Source organism: Rhinopithecus roxellana, chromosome 16 (assembly GCF_007565055.1).
Source record: "Rhinopithecus roxellana isolate Shanxi Qingling chromosome 16, ASM756505v1, whole genome shotgun sequence".
Lineage (NCBI taxonomy): Eukaryota > Metazoa > Chordata > Mammalia > Primates > Cercopithecidae > Rhinopithecus > Rhinopithecus roxellana.
In genome coordinates this window covers 17,227,988-17,242,970 of record NC_044564.1, presented here as the reverse complement: position 1 = coordinate 17,242,970, position 14,983 = coordinate 17,227,988, and the positions used below count along the sequence as shown (strand labels likewise).

The window sequence follows — 14,983 nt, the reverse complement described above, 5'->3', positions numbered from 1 at the left end:
ACTGCCACCATGCAGCAGAGCCAGGATCCTAACTCAGGCTTGTCTCACCCAAATCTAGCACGCTGTCCTGGCACCACACTCTCCCCCTTCCCCAGGCACCATCAGGGAAATGAGGGAAGGGAAATTTCCTGGGTTCCCAGGCCACAGGCCGCAGAGAGATAAATACCCAACCCCAGCTAAGCCTGGCAGTCAGGCCCACCCTGCTTCCTGTTGCGTGGCGCAAGTTTACTCAGGGTCATAGCTGAGGAGCCAGCCAGGCACTGGGATGTCCTTGACTGGTTCTCCACTCTGAAGTCCCCTCCTGGGGTCAGGTAGCCACAGGTTCTGCCCTTGTGGAGCAGCCCCAACCAAGATTAGTGAGGCGAGCACACCCCACACTGTGCAGCACAGTTTAGCACTCCGAGCCCGTGCTTCAGGGGCAAGACCCCAGGCAAGTGTTTTAAATCCCCTAGGCCTCAACTTCCCCGTTTGGCAAAGGGGACACACAGTCGCATTGGAAGCTGCTGTTAACACTTTTCTTTAATCTGGTTAATTCTGTGATCTAAATTATGGGACAAACTGCAGAGAAGTATGGATTGCCACCCATCTTGCATCTGGGAAGCAGGAAGAAATCAGTCCTTGGTCACCACATGTCCAGACCTAACTCATACCTAAGTCCAGTCAAACCTGTCTCTCAAAAGCCTCAGACCTATCCTCTTGCTTTCTCCACAATGCTGAGGTTGCACTGTCATGATCTCTTGCCTGCATCACCAACAGACTCCTCATCCACTCATTTCCCACCTTGTCCCCTTCACACTGCCTGCAGCTAGAGCAAGCTTCTTAGGACAAAAAGCAATTCCGGGCCTTGCCTGGTGGCTCACACCTGTAATTCCAGCCCTTTGGGAGGTCGAGGTGGGCGGATCACCTGAGGTCAGGAGTTTGAGACCAGCCTGGTGAACACGGTGAAACCGGGTCTGTACTACGAATACAAAATTAGCGGGGTGTGGCGGCACGCACCTGTAATCCCAGCTACTCAAGAGGCTGAGGCAGGAGAAACGCTTGAACCCGGGAGGCAGAGGTTGTAGTGAGCGGAGATTGAGCCATTGCACTCCAGCCTGGGCGACAAGAGTGAAACTCCGTCTCAAAAAAAAAAAAAAAAAAAAAAAAACACCAACAAATCTGACCAGGACACTCTCCATCTCAACGCGTGTCTGTGGTTTCCTCCTTATGGTCTACAAGACTCTGGGAGATGTGGACTTGCCAGCCCCATCTCTTGCCCATCTCTCAAATTGCCACAGTACAGCCAGATATAGTTGCCCAAAACTTTCTGCGGGCACCACGATCTCCGGCCACCAGGTCTCTGGCAGCTCCCTATGCCTGGACCCTGCGTGACTCAGGGCACGCATCCTGTGGATGGCTTGGGTCCCTTTGTTCGAGAAACTTTCTCTCTGAGTCTGCGCCCCAACCCATGTCAGGTGCCTCCTCTGAGCTCCCCTGGTTATATCCCCTGTTACAACTCTTACCCATAGATTTGTCGCTGCCTGTGTCCCTGTCTGCTTCTCCACCTGGTGGTCTTGAGCTGCGAGCATTTGGAAGGGGCAAGCCCACCAGGTTCCCCACTAGGTCCCAGCCTGGCTCAGCGGAGACTGTTCTTAAACATTTGGGGACTGGATGAATGAACCACAATATGCCGAGGGGCCCAGGAGGTACAAGGCTTTCGAGTGGGCTCTGCCCCCAGAACAGCTAACTAGTCAGTGAGACCAGCCACGCTGGGCAAGAAACTAAAGGACAAGAGAAGGCTTAGATAACAGCTTGGAATGTTACAAGCTGGGTCACAAGGCTGCGTGACGGACTGCGCCAGAGCCACCTCCTCGACGAAGCCTTCCAGACGCTTCTCTGCTCAGTGCTGAGGGGCACTAGAGATTCAGGGCGAGCAAGCGACCTGCCAGGGGCTCTCTCTGGGCGCCAGCTTTCTGAGAAAGGAGACTCGCTACCTTCCGGGCCTGCTTCAGGGTTCTACGAGCTGAAGTCTGGCGGGACCCTGGAAGGCCGCCGCAGCCACAAACTGTTTCTCCTTGTCATTGTTTCTTTTCTTCTGCTCGCGCTCTCCCTGCCCCGCCAGCCCCGCGACCTCCCACTGCCTTCCCAGGGCCCCTCTCCCTTCCCTCAGCTCCGCCCTGCCCTAGGAGGCGGGCCCGGCCGCACGGTGCACCAATCCAAGCGCCCCGAACCGCCTCTGCCTCCCACGAGTCCCACCCCACGCCGCCGCCCGCCAATCGCGCTGCGCGCCCGCCTTGCCGGGCCGCCCAATCGCGGGCGGACTGAGCCGCCGGCGCCCCGCCCCTGCCGCGCTCGGCAGCGGCTCGGCTGGCGGCCGCGCGGGGCCCAGGCATTCTCCAAGCCGCGCCGCGCAGTGTCGGGCTTTGGCTGCAGCGTCGGGGGCGGGGTGAGCGGCGCTGCTGTTCGAGGGGTGCTGGGCGAGGCGGGCGCCACCGGTCGGGCCGAAGGGCGCCTCAGCTCCGCCGGGGCCCGCGGCGCGGGTCCTAGGACCAAGGAGGAGGCGGCGCCCCCGCTGCCCCTGGCCGGCCCGGTGCCTGCCCTGAGGAGGCCCGAGGCCAGACGTTCCCGGCCCGCAGCGACCCCGACGCGCCTCCTGGAGAGGCCCCCGAGCTCCCGGCAGCCCCCTGGGGGTGCCCCACCTTCCCGGGCTTTACCTGCACTGGCCGCCCGGCACCCAGCTGCGGGGGCGTGAGCGGCAAGGGCGCCTCCCCCGGCCGCCAGCGAGGCGGGGGCGGGGCCGCCCTCCGCCCTCAGCCTTACCGGCCCGCCAGCCTGCCCGCCGCCCTCAGTCTCACCGGTCCGCCCGTCGCGCCCGGCCGCGCGGCGTGAGCTCCCCGGAGATCGCGGCTCGGGATGCTGCCAGCCAGCGCGGCCGCTCGCGCGCAGCCCCGCACCCCCGCCCCTGCTTCTGCCTCCTGGGCCATGCACCGCTGTTTACATGCCGGTGAGGTCCCCGGCCGCTCCGAACCCCTCCGAGCCCCGGCTCCCCGAGGGTGAAGCCCGCCGGCGCGCGAACTGGACTGGTCGGTCGCTCAGACCTGGGGGCCCGGACTCCGATCTCCGCCGTCTCCGCCACCATCAGGGCGGGATCCGGCTCTGGTGTTTTGAGGAGGGGGTGTGGTGTAGGGAAAGGAATCCCGTCCCTCCCCACCTTTTTTGCCTTCGCGGCTTCAGACTCAGGGAACTCGCTCATGGCTTTCTTGATGAAGAAGAAGAAATTCAAATTCCAAACCACTTTCACCCTGGAGGAGCTGACTGCGGTTCCCTTCGTGAACGGGGTCCTCTTCTGCAAGGTCCGGCTCCTGGATGGAGGGGATTTTGTCAGCTTGTCGTCAAGGTAGGAGCTGGGGCGGTCGCGCCTGCAGCAGGAGGGGTGATGAGCGAAATCTAGACACTTGGCAAGTGTGGAAGAGCCCTTTGGGGCCGGGGTGGGGAGGATCCGGGGGATTCTATGTGCCTGGGGCAGGTTGCACAAGGCAGGACTGAGCCTGAGGCAGTTGGCAGGGTGCCAGGCAGCCGCCGCCAGCGGAATACCTGGGGATCTAGTCTTTCAGCCTTTTCTTGGGGCCCTGCGTGCCGCCTGCAGTAGGCCCATTCTGCAGACTTGCATGTAGAGCCTATCAAGGATTTGTACCCTGAGCGGGTGTGCAGGGAAGGGGTGTTCCAGACCACCTTGCACCCGAACTGGCTACTGGGGCTGTCATATGATTCAGAGTCCAGGCCAGCCGCGGGTTCCCCGGCACCCCCAGGCGCCTGGGAAGGCCCGATCGCAGGCACTCCCTAGTCTGGCTGGAGGGAGATGGCTGGGTTTTGGCCTACCCAGCCCCCTCCTAGTGACTGTCCTCCTCTGGCTGGAGCTGGGCTGCTTTGCATTGCAAATGCCCTTATCGAGGAGGCTGCTGCCCTCTCTGAAAGAGGCTCCGTTGAGTTTGGTTTTGTGTTGTTCGCCCCCATCCTGGCAGGTCCAGCTGCCCAGCTTGTTGCTGAATGCAACTGAGTTCCCAGGCTGTCCCTTGCCGATTGTGCCCACCTGGGGTCACATCGTCCTGGCCTGTCTCAGAAGAGCCTTGGAGTCCTATCAATGGGAGTGTGACTCTTGACTCTGTTACTTTCTGGGCCTCCTCTTCTGGAAAGTGGGCCTAATACAGGTGGAGAAGCTGCAGCAGCTAGAACTTGGGGCAGGCGGGACGCTGTGGCCTACTCCTGTAATCCCAGCACTTTGGGAGGCCGACGTGGAAGACTTGCTTGAGGCCAGGAGTTCAAGACCAGCCTGGACAACATAGAGAGATTCCCATCTCTATTTTTTTTTCTTTTTTGGGGGTACACAATTGAACACTGTTGCCCAGGCTGGAGTGCAGTGGCACAATCGTGGCTCACTGCAACCTCCACCTCCCGGGTTCAAACAATTCTCATATCTCAGCCTCCTGAGTAGTTGGGATTACAGGTGCCTACCACCACGCCCAGCTAATTTTTTAAAATTTAATTTATTTTTTAGATGGAGTCTCACTCTGTTGCCCAGGTTGGAATGCAGTGGCGCGATCTTGGCTCACTGCAACCTCCACTTCCTGGGTTCAAGCGATCCTCCTGCCTTAGCCTCCTCAGTAGCTGAAATTACAGGCGCACGCCACCACGATAATTTTTTTGTATTTTTGGTAGAAATGGGGTTTCACCATGTTGGCCAGGCTGATCTCGAACTCTGACCTCAAATGATCCACCCCCCTCGGCCTTCCAGAGTGCTGGAATTACAAGTGTGAGCCACTGCACCCAGCCTCTGTCTCTCTTTTTAAAAAATAAAATAGAATGGAGGCAGGGCCTGGCTGAGTGCCTGGGACACGCTGCTTCCCTACCTGGTCTGCCCTTTGCTCCCCGGGCCTCCTTGTGGGCCCTGTTAGGCAGAGTTGCCTCCCTGTTCTGAGAGCGCATGTGTGCGTGTTATAGGCGGAGAAACTGAGGCCCAGAAAGAGGAAGTCAGTGTCTTGCCAATGACCTCGAAGGAGTCTGTTGTTAACTGAACTTCGCCGGTCTGGGGACCTGTTGGATGAATCCAGAGGTCAAACACTCTGCTGGGAGGAGGGGAAGGGAGGGGAAGGGAGGGGAACTGCACAGCCTAGCTCAGATTTAGGAATCTCCGGTGTGGACAGGGTGGGGTGCCTTTTCTGAGCATTGGCTCCCTGTTCTGTTGGGAGCTGCTTATCTGAGGAATTTGGACAAGGGCTGCCCTTTGTGGTGGGGGTGGCTGGCCTCCTTGGTTGCCTGGGAAGCCTGTGATCCTGAGGCCACCCACACAGCAGTCTGAGGTTTCAGAGAGAAGGCTGTGCTCACAGCTAGGGCCTGGAGTTGACTACTCACTGGCTGAGTGACATTGGGCAAGTTACCTAACCTCTCTGATTGCAAGAACCAGCAACCATTGGTGCTGGGCTCCCTGTTTTACTAGCACCTCTCACTTAAGCCCTGGACTGTGTCATGGAACAGGAGTGGAGGTGGGGGCTGCATAGGATTATTATCGCCTTTTAGAGAGGTGGAAACAGGCTCTGAGAGGAAATGATTTGCCTGAGTTGATTCAGTGAAGCCTGCATTCAACCCTTTTGTGCCTCTGAACTTCAGTTTCCTCTTCTGTAAAATGGGGATGTCATACCCACCTCTAGGGTATAGTTAATCTGTGTGTTATGTCTGGCCCAGGCACACTGCTGCAGCAGTTATGACTTCTGTGGGTAGAGGGGCGCAGGCCTGGGCCCAGAGCTTTCCGGGTCTTTGGCCGGCCGGGCGGGTGGTGGGGGGGGGGGACGGTCTTGGATCCCATTGAGGAATATAAATTTTGAGCCCCAGGCCGGGCGCGGTGGCTCAAGCCTGTAATCCCAGCACTTTGGGAGGCCGAGACGGGCGGATCACGAGGTCAGGAGTTCGAGATCATCCTGGCTAACACGGTGAAACCCCGTCTCTACTAAAAAATACAAAAAGCTAGCCGGGCGAGGTGGCGGGCACCTGTAGTCCCAGCTACTTGGGAGGCTGAGGCAGGAGAATGGCGTAAACCCGGGAGGCGGAGCTTGCAGTGAGCTGAGATCCAGCCACTGCACTCCAGCCTGGGTGACAGAGCGAGACTCCGTCTCAAAAAAAAAAAAAAAATTTTGAGCCCCACGCTGAGGCCTTGCCTAACCTCCAGGCCCTGGAGCCACTGTCCCCCTACCTGTTGGCCTTTCCATTGCCCTAAACCTGCTTCCCCATTAGGGAAAGTATGGGAAGTTCCAGGTCTTAGTCCATAGAGTCTGGATTTCACCTCTGTTTTCCCTTCGTCCCTCCTGGCAAGGGGCCTCGAATTCCCTGAATCCAGCTGAGCCCAAAGCATTTACCAGCCCTGTCCTGCATGCAACCTGAATGGGGCTGAGGAGGGAGGAACTGACACTGAGCTCCTGCAAAGCTGGGCAGTTAGTGGCCACCAGGCACCTGTTTGCTGTTGGGCAGGTGTGACTGGAGGCAGCAGGCAGTGACATTGGAACCTGAGGCCAGTTTAGAGCTGCTTTGGCTTTTGCTGTGTTTTTGCCCAGTAAGTGGGGGTTCCTGAGTTCCTGCCCCACCCACCCTGGTCTGCAGCCTGGGAACCCCGCTTCACAGTTTGCCCCTCTAGACAGTGAAGGCCCCATTGTTTCCAGGTTGGGGTAGGGTCTAGGGGAACTGGACCTGGTTAGATCCTGAGCCCAGATCAATAGCATATTTCCCCCACCCCCAGGAACCCCTGAGATGGCCCAGAGACCTGGTGGTGGCAGCATGAGTAGTGTCAGTGAAGCAGGCCCAAGGCCCCACTCCTGCAGCACCCGCCCTCCTGGCTGAAGTGTTTCCCTGTGTGCTGGGTGCCTTGGCAACAGCTGGGTACACCGCTCGCCTGACCCAATTTGAGCAGGTAGAGCAGGTGGTGCATCGGGCTGTTGCTCAGCCTCATCTTCCCAAGGCCTCCTTGAGAGCAGCGATTCTCACGCTGCTGTGCTCTGAGCTCCTGCACTCTGTGCCAGGCAGGGTGCTGAGTGTTTTGCAGATGGTATTTCCATGAATCCTCTCAGCCATCCGGAGAGGCACCAAAGCCAGAGAGATGAAGCCACATGCCAGAGGTCACCCAGGTGGTAAATGGCAATTCAGAAATTAACACTTTTATCATTCCGTAAACCGCCCTTGATTGTACGCATTCTGTATGCTAGGGGCTTGCTGAGCCCCTCAAATAGATGATTATTTGAGGCCCTGCAGTCACCTACCCCATGGACTGATGGCATTATCCCACTTACAGGTGAGGAAGCTGGGGTCAGGAAAACTGAAATGACTGGGTCTGTGCTACTCAGCTTGAAATTGCAGAAATGGGATTTGAATTTGGGCAGGTCCAGCTCTAAGGCCCTGTCTTGCCTTGATGGCAGTGGGCTGGAAGCAGCTGTAGACCCGTGTGACAGTCCCAGACCTTTGAGAAAGGCTCCATTCCATGGATTGGGTAGTTCAGGAAAGTCTAGAGCTGTGTAGTTAAGAGGCACCATGGTAGGTTTGGTGAGGTCCAAGGAAAAGGGTCCCCAGGACCTTTCAGGGGGTGGGGCTGAAGTCACTGCTATGGATTTGGGGCCAGGCCTAGGCTGGCACTGGGGCATGGTGAGTCTTTGCCAAGGTCCCTGCCTGGAGGCTTCCCAGGCATATGTATCCACATGGCATCTGGAAGGCTTTCCCAGGGGTCCCGGGAGAGAGGTAGAGGTCCTAGCCAAGTCTGGTGAGTTGGGGAGCTGCCAGCCTGTCCAACGCAGCCCTTGGGCAGGAAGAATCCCAAACACCCGAGAGATCTCTGCTCGCAGCTGGCACCAGTCCTGTGGCCTGCCACATGCATGTGGCTGGTGGTGCCAGGGAAGAGGAGTACAAGGGAGGCACTGATTTACCTCATAGCAAGTCTTTTCTTGAGGATATGGGCAGAGAGCGTTTTCTCAGCCAACAGATGGGGAAACTGAGGCCTGCGGCAGAGAAGTGACTTGCTAGGGCCACTTACAGGAGGAGCTGATGGCGTAGCTGACTTGGGCCTGGCTCTGACCTCTGTCCCTTGTGTCTTAGTAACTCTCTGTATGAAGGAGGCAGGCTGGGCCAGAACAGGGAGGGAGTCCTTCTGGGGTCCCCTTGTGATTTGTACTTGGGTGCCAGACTGTCCAAGAAGCAGACAGCCTGTGACTTAGAGGCCCCTCCTCTGGCCTTTCTTCTTTGGTAGGCTTGAATCCTCAGTGGGCTTTTGATTTGGGCAGTCTTTGGTGGACGCATGGCTGCCCACCACAAAGATGCTGCCTGCCTTCCATGGCACGGCTGAGATGGTGGCCCCAGAGGCACGGGTGGGGTTCTTTGAGTGTGAAGAAGGCCTTGGCGAGGTCGGTGCTACAGCTGGGGGCCCCACGCCAGGCCTGGTCCCTGGAGAGGCCAGCCTGGCCGGGTCTTTCCTCACACTCCACACACGTGTGGCCGGAGCCTCCACCCCCCGGTCCCTCGCCCGCCCTTCTGGGAAAAGGCTGTGGAATGCTGCTTGAATCCACTGCCGGGGGAGGCCTGCTCGCAGGCACAGTGCAGAGCTCCAGGAGGGCAGGATGGAGGTAGACACAGAATTCTGTCCCTAGGGGCTGAGTGGAGCAGGGACCATGGAGGTTCGATGGGATTCTTAGATTGGCAGGGCACCCACTTTCCTTCACAGAGCAGGAGCTCTGGAGGCTGAGCACACTGGGGAGGGAAAGGAGGCTGGTGGGCACGTGTGCCTGTTCCACTTTCCCTGAACACACGCTTTGTCTTGGGCTTTTGGAGGTGATCATGATTAGACAGCCCTGTTTCCATGGAGCTCCCAGCTAGGTGGGGGCAGTGAGCTTGGTGGCCATCGTGAAAGCTTCAGAGCCAGGCAGATCTAGGACATGTCCTTCTGCATCCCACTGGACCCCGGAAGGCCAGCTGGGGGGGCATTTCTGTCCAGGTGTCTGTCTATTTATTTGACAGATGTGGATCGAGCACTTAGCTCAGGCTGGGCATGGTCCTTGTCCTCATGTGGCACATCACTGAGATAGGGAGAGCTTCCTGGAAGAAGTGACCCTTCCTGGGAACCTTGAAGGCAGAGGGGAATTGGACAGGAAAGAGATCGGGATAAGCCTTTGGCATAGAGGCCCCTGGCCAACAGGCACTTGTTCCCAGGGTCAGGCGAGGAGCTGGGGTACGGGGAGGGTGGAGGAGGGGATGGAGTATGTTAGGGTAACGGGTGGCCAAGCTGGTATGTTCCTGGCCTCAGGAGTACCTACCCAGGGGCAGTGGAGCCACGTGGCCTGGTTGCCAGGTGGAGAAGGTGCAGGGGCCTGACCTGCACACAGGGAGGGGCAATGAGAATTGGCTGGCAGGTACTGCTAGCCTGGCGGTAGCAGGCAGAGGAGTAGGCAGATTGGAAAGATGGCTGGCAGGCAGAGTGGGCAAGTGGGCTTTCTCAACCGCAGGGCTGGCATCATGCCTAGTACTTAGTAAGTGCCGGGAGATGGATAGGGGCACAGTGGCCAAATGTAGCCAGGGTTTGCGACCCCTGCAGTAGGCCAGTCGTTTGTGATTGCATGAAAATCTAGACTTCCCATTTGTTTTAAGTTGGAAGATCTGGCAACAGTGCTCTGTGGTGGCGTTTGGCTCAAGGGGCTTTCTAGCTGCCTCTTGACGTGGGCTGCCTGCTTGAGTTCCCCTGACCCTGCAGCATGCCTTGGATCCCTGATGTGTGCTGCCTTAGGCCAGCCTGGTCCCCTGGGTGCCGTAGAAGGCCTTCCAGGTGCAGGCTAGGGGCACAAGGAGGCAGAGTGGCCTGTGGAGAGAAGCCCTTCTGGCAGAAGTGGGCAGGGCTGGGTGGCCTCAGGGGCCAGCCTGGGCAGCAAAGCTGTGGCACCAGGCCATCTGCTGGTTCCCGCGAGGTCAGACTAACTGCCGGTGGCTGTGGGGAAGCCTGAAGCTGCCCTGACTGTGCCTGGCCTTGGTGGCTGCTTCTTGGACCTAGCCTTCGCTGCCAGCTGGCTACACTGTTGGCAGGTGCCACCCTGGCAGCCCCTGTTGCCTACCTGCCAGCCTGGCAGCAGCCCTGACCCGAGATGATCTGGCTTCATGGAGCCAGGCTATTTCCTGAGGCCTGTTCCTCACTTCAAGCTCCATCTTGGGAGCTGCTCTGGCTAGAGGCTCTTAGCAGCAACCACATCATGTGCTTGAGGGCCCTGCATGTCCAGGGGTGGCAGGGGGCCCTGAGTCCCTTTGAACCCTGCTTGTTTAGTACCTGGGAGTCCTGACTTGCATTTGGGAGGCCCTACTTGCACCTTGGGATGGCTGCTGGCATGTCTGCTAAGGGGTCAGGAGCCAACGGACTCTGTGTGTGGCGTCTGGTGACTGCTATGCGATGACCCTTCAGTCGCTTGCTGCTGGGGACAGGCAGTAATATCTTCAGCACAACCAGTTTAGATGTATCTCATCTTACCAGGGAGCCAGGAAGGTTTAAGCAGGGGAGAGACACCAAATTTGCTTAGAAAGAGACCCAGGCCGGGCGCGGTGGCTCAAGGCTGTAATCCCAGTACTTTGGGAGGCTGAGACGGGCGGATCACAAGGTCAGGAGATCGAGACCATCCTGGCTAACATGGTGAAACCCCGTCTCTACTAAAAAAAATACAAAAAACTAGCCGGGCGAGGTGGCGGGCACCTGTAGTCCCAGCTACTCGGGAGGCTGAGGCAGGAGAATGGCGTAAATCCGGGAGGCGGAGCTTGCAGTGAGCTGAGATCCGGCCACTGCACTCCAGCCTGGGTGACAGAGCGAGACTCCGTCTCAAAAAAAAAAAAAAAGAAAGAGACACAGAATTAATGTAGGGTGGGGAGGGTTGTTGCTCTGTATTATCCACCTCCCTGGCAAGTGCTTTGGATTGTGGGGACTCCAGATATGCCCTGGGACCAGTCAGCCACCCACTATGAGGTCAGACTGCTGTCCATGGCTCAGTAAGGCCCGAAGCTGCCCAACCTATGGCTGGCTTCTGTGTCTGCATAGGGCTGTGGTGGCAAACCCTGGGTCTCTGCCCTGAGCCTCTTTTGGCACCCAGGGCTTGGAAGAGCTCTCACATGCAGGCCTGAAGCTGCCCGCACCCCCACCCTGCCCGGTCCTCCGTCCCGCCAGCCAGCTGGTTTCGGTGGCTGGGAGGAAGAGCTCTGACAGAGGCCTTTCTGCCTGCTTGTTCTGCCTTGCTGCCTCCCTGTCCCCGGGCCTGCGGGAGATGTTCCCATCCTGCTTCTGCCACTTGCTGCCTGTGTGACCTTGGGCAAGGGACTTGGCCTCCAAGCCTCGGTGACTGCCCTTGTGAAGCAGGGCTGCCAGTGCCTGCCTCCTGGTGCTCTTGGAGGACGCGGTGAGATAATGTCTGTCAGACGCCCAGCGCGGCTCCTGGCATACGGTGCAGATGCTGCATGTGCTACAGTCTGTCCTCCTGTGCCCAGGCAGAGTTATGGCAGGGTCAGTGCCCCTGCATGGCCGCTGCCACTCCTGCGTGGGCCAGGACTGATGAGGTGCTGCTGGGAGAGGGCATTTTTCACTCGGGGCAGGGGTGGGGGTGGGCGAGGAGCACACTGGGTGTCTGAGCTCAGGGACCCCAGTGGGGTCTGCATGTTTTCTTGTCCCTTTTTTGGCTTGAACTTGCCCCAGGGGCATGCTTTGCTGTGAGCCAGTGCGAGTTGGAGCGTTCCTGCTGGGCGGGCCCAGGCTGGGCTGAGGGGCTTTAGATGAGGGAAGAGGCCGTCTGCACAGCTGGCTCTGGGACCCACTCTGGCAGGCAGAAGACAGCTTCCACGGAGGCAGAGGGCACTGGCTGTCAGGCTGCTGGTGGGCAGGTGTATGGGTGAGAGAGACAGCGGCCCCTCGGCACATGGGAGGCCCCGCCACTCCGAGCCTCAGGCTGGCCTTGTTGGCTTCCACTACTCCTCGCCCTTCTGGTTTCTGTGCCTTTGTTCCTGCAGTTACTTCTTCCTCAAGTTCTCTTCCCCCACTTCTCTGCTCGCTGAATTTCTTCTCAGCTGAAGAGTCACCTCCTCCAGGAAGCCTTCCCTGGCCACTTTTGGCCTTGTACACTCTCTGTGGGCCCTCATCTCAGGGCACTGCAGTCTCTGTCCACATCTCTAGCTCATTCCCCAGACTGTGGGCCCTTCATGGGCAGGAGTAGTCCTTGCATCATGCTTCTTGGTCTTGGGGCTTCCTGCTGTGGGTTGGCACTGTTCTGGTGCCAGGGCTTTTCTCCCCTGGCTCTAAACCAGTGTGAGTGCTGGTGCGGGACCTCACTGTGGCTGCTGCCAGCTGCTGGACCCACCCCCCATCCCCCATTCCCTCTTCAGGCCCGAGGTGTCAGTCTGTGTCAGGAACAGCCCTCACTTGCATACCGGACAGCTGGGTGCCTCCATGGGCTCAGAGGCTGCAATTGAGAGGCAACTGGGGGCATCAGTGGTTTGGGTGGGGTGGGCTCCTCTGCATGGGGTAGGGATGCTCATAGCAAGCAGAATGGGAAGGAGGAGGGGGCTGGGGCCTGACTCCAAGCATGGCAATTGGACCTTGGCAGTTGCTTGATTTCTCTGTAACTGTGACTAAAGGCCTTGTCCTCTCAGCCTCAGCTTACTCCTCCATCAAACAGGGCTGGTCAGGAGGGCTCCCTACTCAGCACAGGGCCAGGCACCTGGCAGCTAAAAACAGACTAACCCTGCCGAGAGAGGGGGTGGCCGCCTGGTGCTCAGGAAGGGCAGAAGGCTGGGTGCTAAACACTCTTACCTCTTACCACTTCCTCTCTGAGCAGACTCTGCAGGTGTGGGGCAGCATACCTGTGGCTCCCTGGTCCCTAGGCTCCCCCCAGACAATTTTTTGGGCACCTTCTGGGTGCGGGGCTCAGGCTGGGCCCTGGAGATGTGGCCCCCACCCCTGCAGGGCCCTTCAGTGGGAGGAGGTACACAAATCCAATCAGTGGTATGGCTACGGGCCCTGAGGAGGTGATGCTGGGCTCAGTTCTGGGGCATGAGTAGGATTAGCAGGTGGTGCGTGAAAGAGCAGCCTGCGACAGAGGCATGGCAAGGGCTAGCATACTGAGTGGGAAAGAGGGGTCAGCGGGCCTGGGAGGGAGCTTGAAGTCAGGAGGAGTCAAGGGGAGGGGTTTGGACTGTACGTGGAGGGGTGGGAGCCACAGAAGGGTATGAATTCGAGTCACATTTGTAGTTTAGAACCACCAAGGGCAGCCATGGGGTTGATTGCTTGGGGCTGCAGGTTGCAGAAGGGCAGGTAACTGTCAGCTGAGAAGGGCGGGCTTCCACCTCTGTCATCATGGAATTACTCAAAACAAAACCTGAGGCATACTGTGCAGTGCTGAGGATGAACAAGCTGCCGCCACTCACAGCAGGAACCAGTCTGACGAACAACGTTGAGCAAAGAAAGCCGGGGACAAAAGAGTATATGATGCGGCCAGGCGCGGTGGCTCACTCCTGTAATCCCAGCACTTTGGGAGGCCGAGGTGGGAGGATCGTTTGAGGTCAGGAGTTCAAAACCAGCCTGACCAACATGGTGAAACCCCGTCTCTACTAAAAATACAAAAAAATTAGCTGGGGATGGTGGCACATGCCTGTAATCCCAGCTACTTAGAAGGCTGAGGAGGCAGGAGAATCACTTGAACTCGGGAGGCAAAGGCTGCAGTGTGCAGAGATCGTGCCACTGCACTCCAGCCTAGGTGACAGAGCAAGATTCTGTCTCAAAAAAAAAAAAAAAAATGTATGATACCATTTATACAGAGTTCAAAAACCTTTCTGATGCAAGTCAGGGCAGTGCTGTCTTTGCTGAGGGGAGTCATGTCTGGAAGGACCTTCTGGGGCCTGTAATATTCTGCTGCTTGGGGGTTGGTTTCATGGGTATGTTCTCTCTGAGAATCTGTGAGTTCTGCATGTCTCTGTGCCAGAAACAAGCCTCGAGATGCCCCACACTTTTGGGTGGTGCTGGGTGGATGCCTGAGTCCTCTAGACAAAAACGAGGCATCTTTTTGGGTGCCCGGAAGCCTGGAGGAGATCCTCGGGTGTTTTTCTTGGTCTTTCTGGTGAGGCAGCCTGAACCGTTCTGACCTGATAAGCATCACTCTTGTTTATGAGGCAGTAACTCATCCTGGCAACTGCAAACAGTCTTCTCTGCCTGGAGATTTTCCTTCTGCCTCTTGCAAACTCCAGCAGGGCCTGCTGGGCTGTGGGGCTTGGCTGTTCATGGGGAGGATGGGCTCCTGAGGCTGCCAGAGAACTAGATCTCTCTGAGCTTTGCTTTCCTCGTTTGTGAAATGGGTTAATAAGGTCCTCCTTGATGCTTGGGTGAAATGGGTTAATGCCTGTTATGTGCCCATCATAGCCCCTGGCATGGAGTACAGGCTCAGTAAAGGCTGGCAGCATTGGTATTCATCCAGGGCAGTTATTGTAAGGACCCTAGGGGTGAGAGCAGAAACAAAAGGTCCATATTCCTCCCTCTGTCCCTGTAATTGTTTCTCTTCTCTCTTCCTGTGGTTCACCTATCCAGCAAACATTTGTGATTAGAACCAGGCCATTGCCTTGGCCAAGACAACCGTCCCTGCCTGGGCCCAGAGCCAGGGGAGACTGTTAGGCACATTCATCTCTCAGAGGAGTGCTGAGCACAGTGGGGTGAGGGAAAATTGCCACTCCCCCTGCTCTGCCCTGAACCCTGTCTTTGCAAAGGGGCGTTTGACTGTGCTCTCCCCAAATCCCAGGAGAAGGCCTGACCTTGGGGTGTAGCAACCCCTAAGGGTTTTTTATGTTGGCCACACCCATCTTGGATACAGGCAACACCAAGGCCAGGCTCTTGGGATGTGTCCCCAGTGTCTAGCACAGGCCTGACGTGTAGTAAGTGCTCAGTACATGCATGTGGAGTCCGTGAATGGCAGGCAAA

The 14,983-nt window shown here is 57.8% G+C and overlaps 1 protein-coding gene across 1 annotated transcript in view; it reads left to right on the top strand.

Moving 5' to 3' along the window:
- The first annotated feature begins 2,334 nt into the window (after window positions 1–2,334).
- FAM102A (family with sequence similarity 102 member A) overlaps window positions 2,335–14,983 on the top strand; it is a 41,550-nt gene continuing 28,901 nt past the window's right edge. The window contains exon 1 of the mRNA XM_010367814.2: window positions 2,335–3,376. Coding sequence (XP_010366116.1) covers window positions 3,231–3,376 — 146 coding nt within the window. The 5' untranslated portion in view covers window positions 2,335–3,230. The remainder of the gene's footprint in view (window positions 3,377–14,983) is intronic.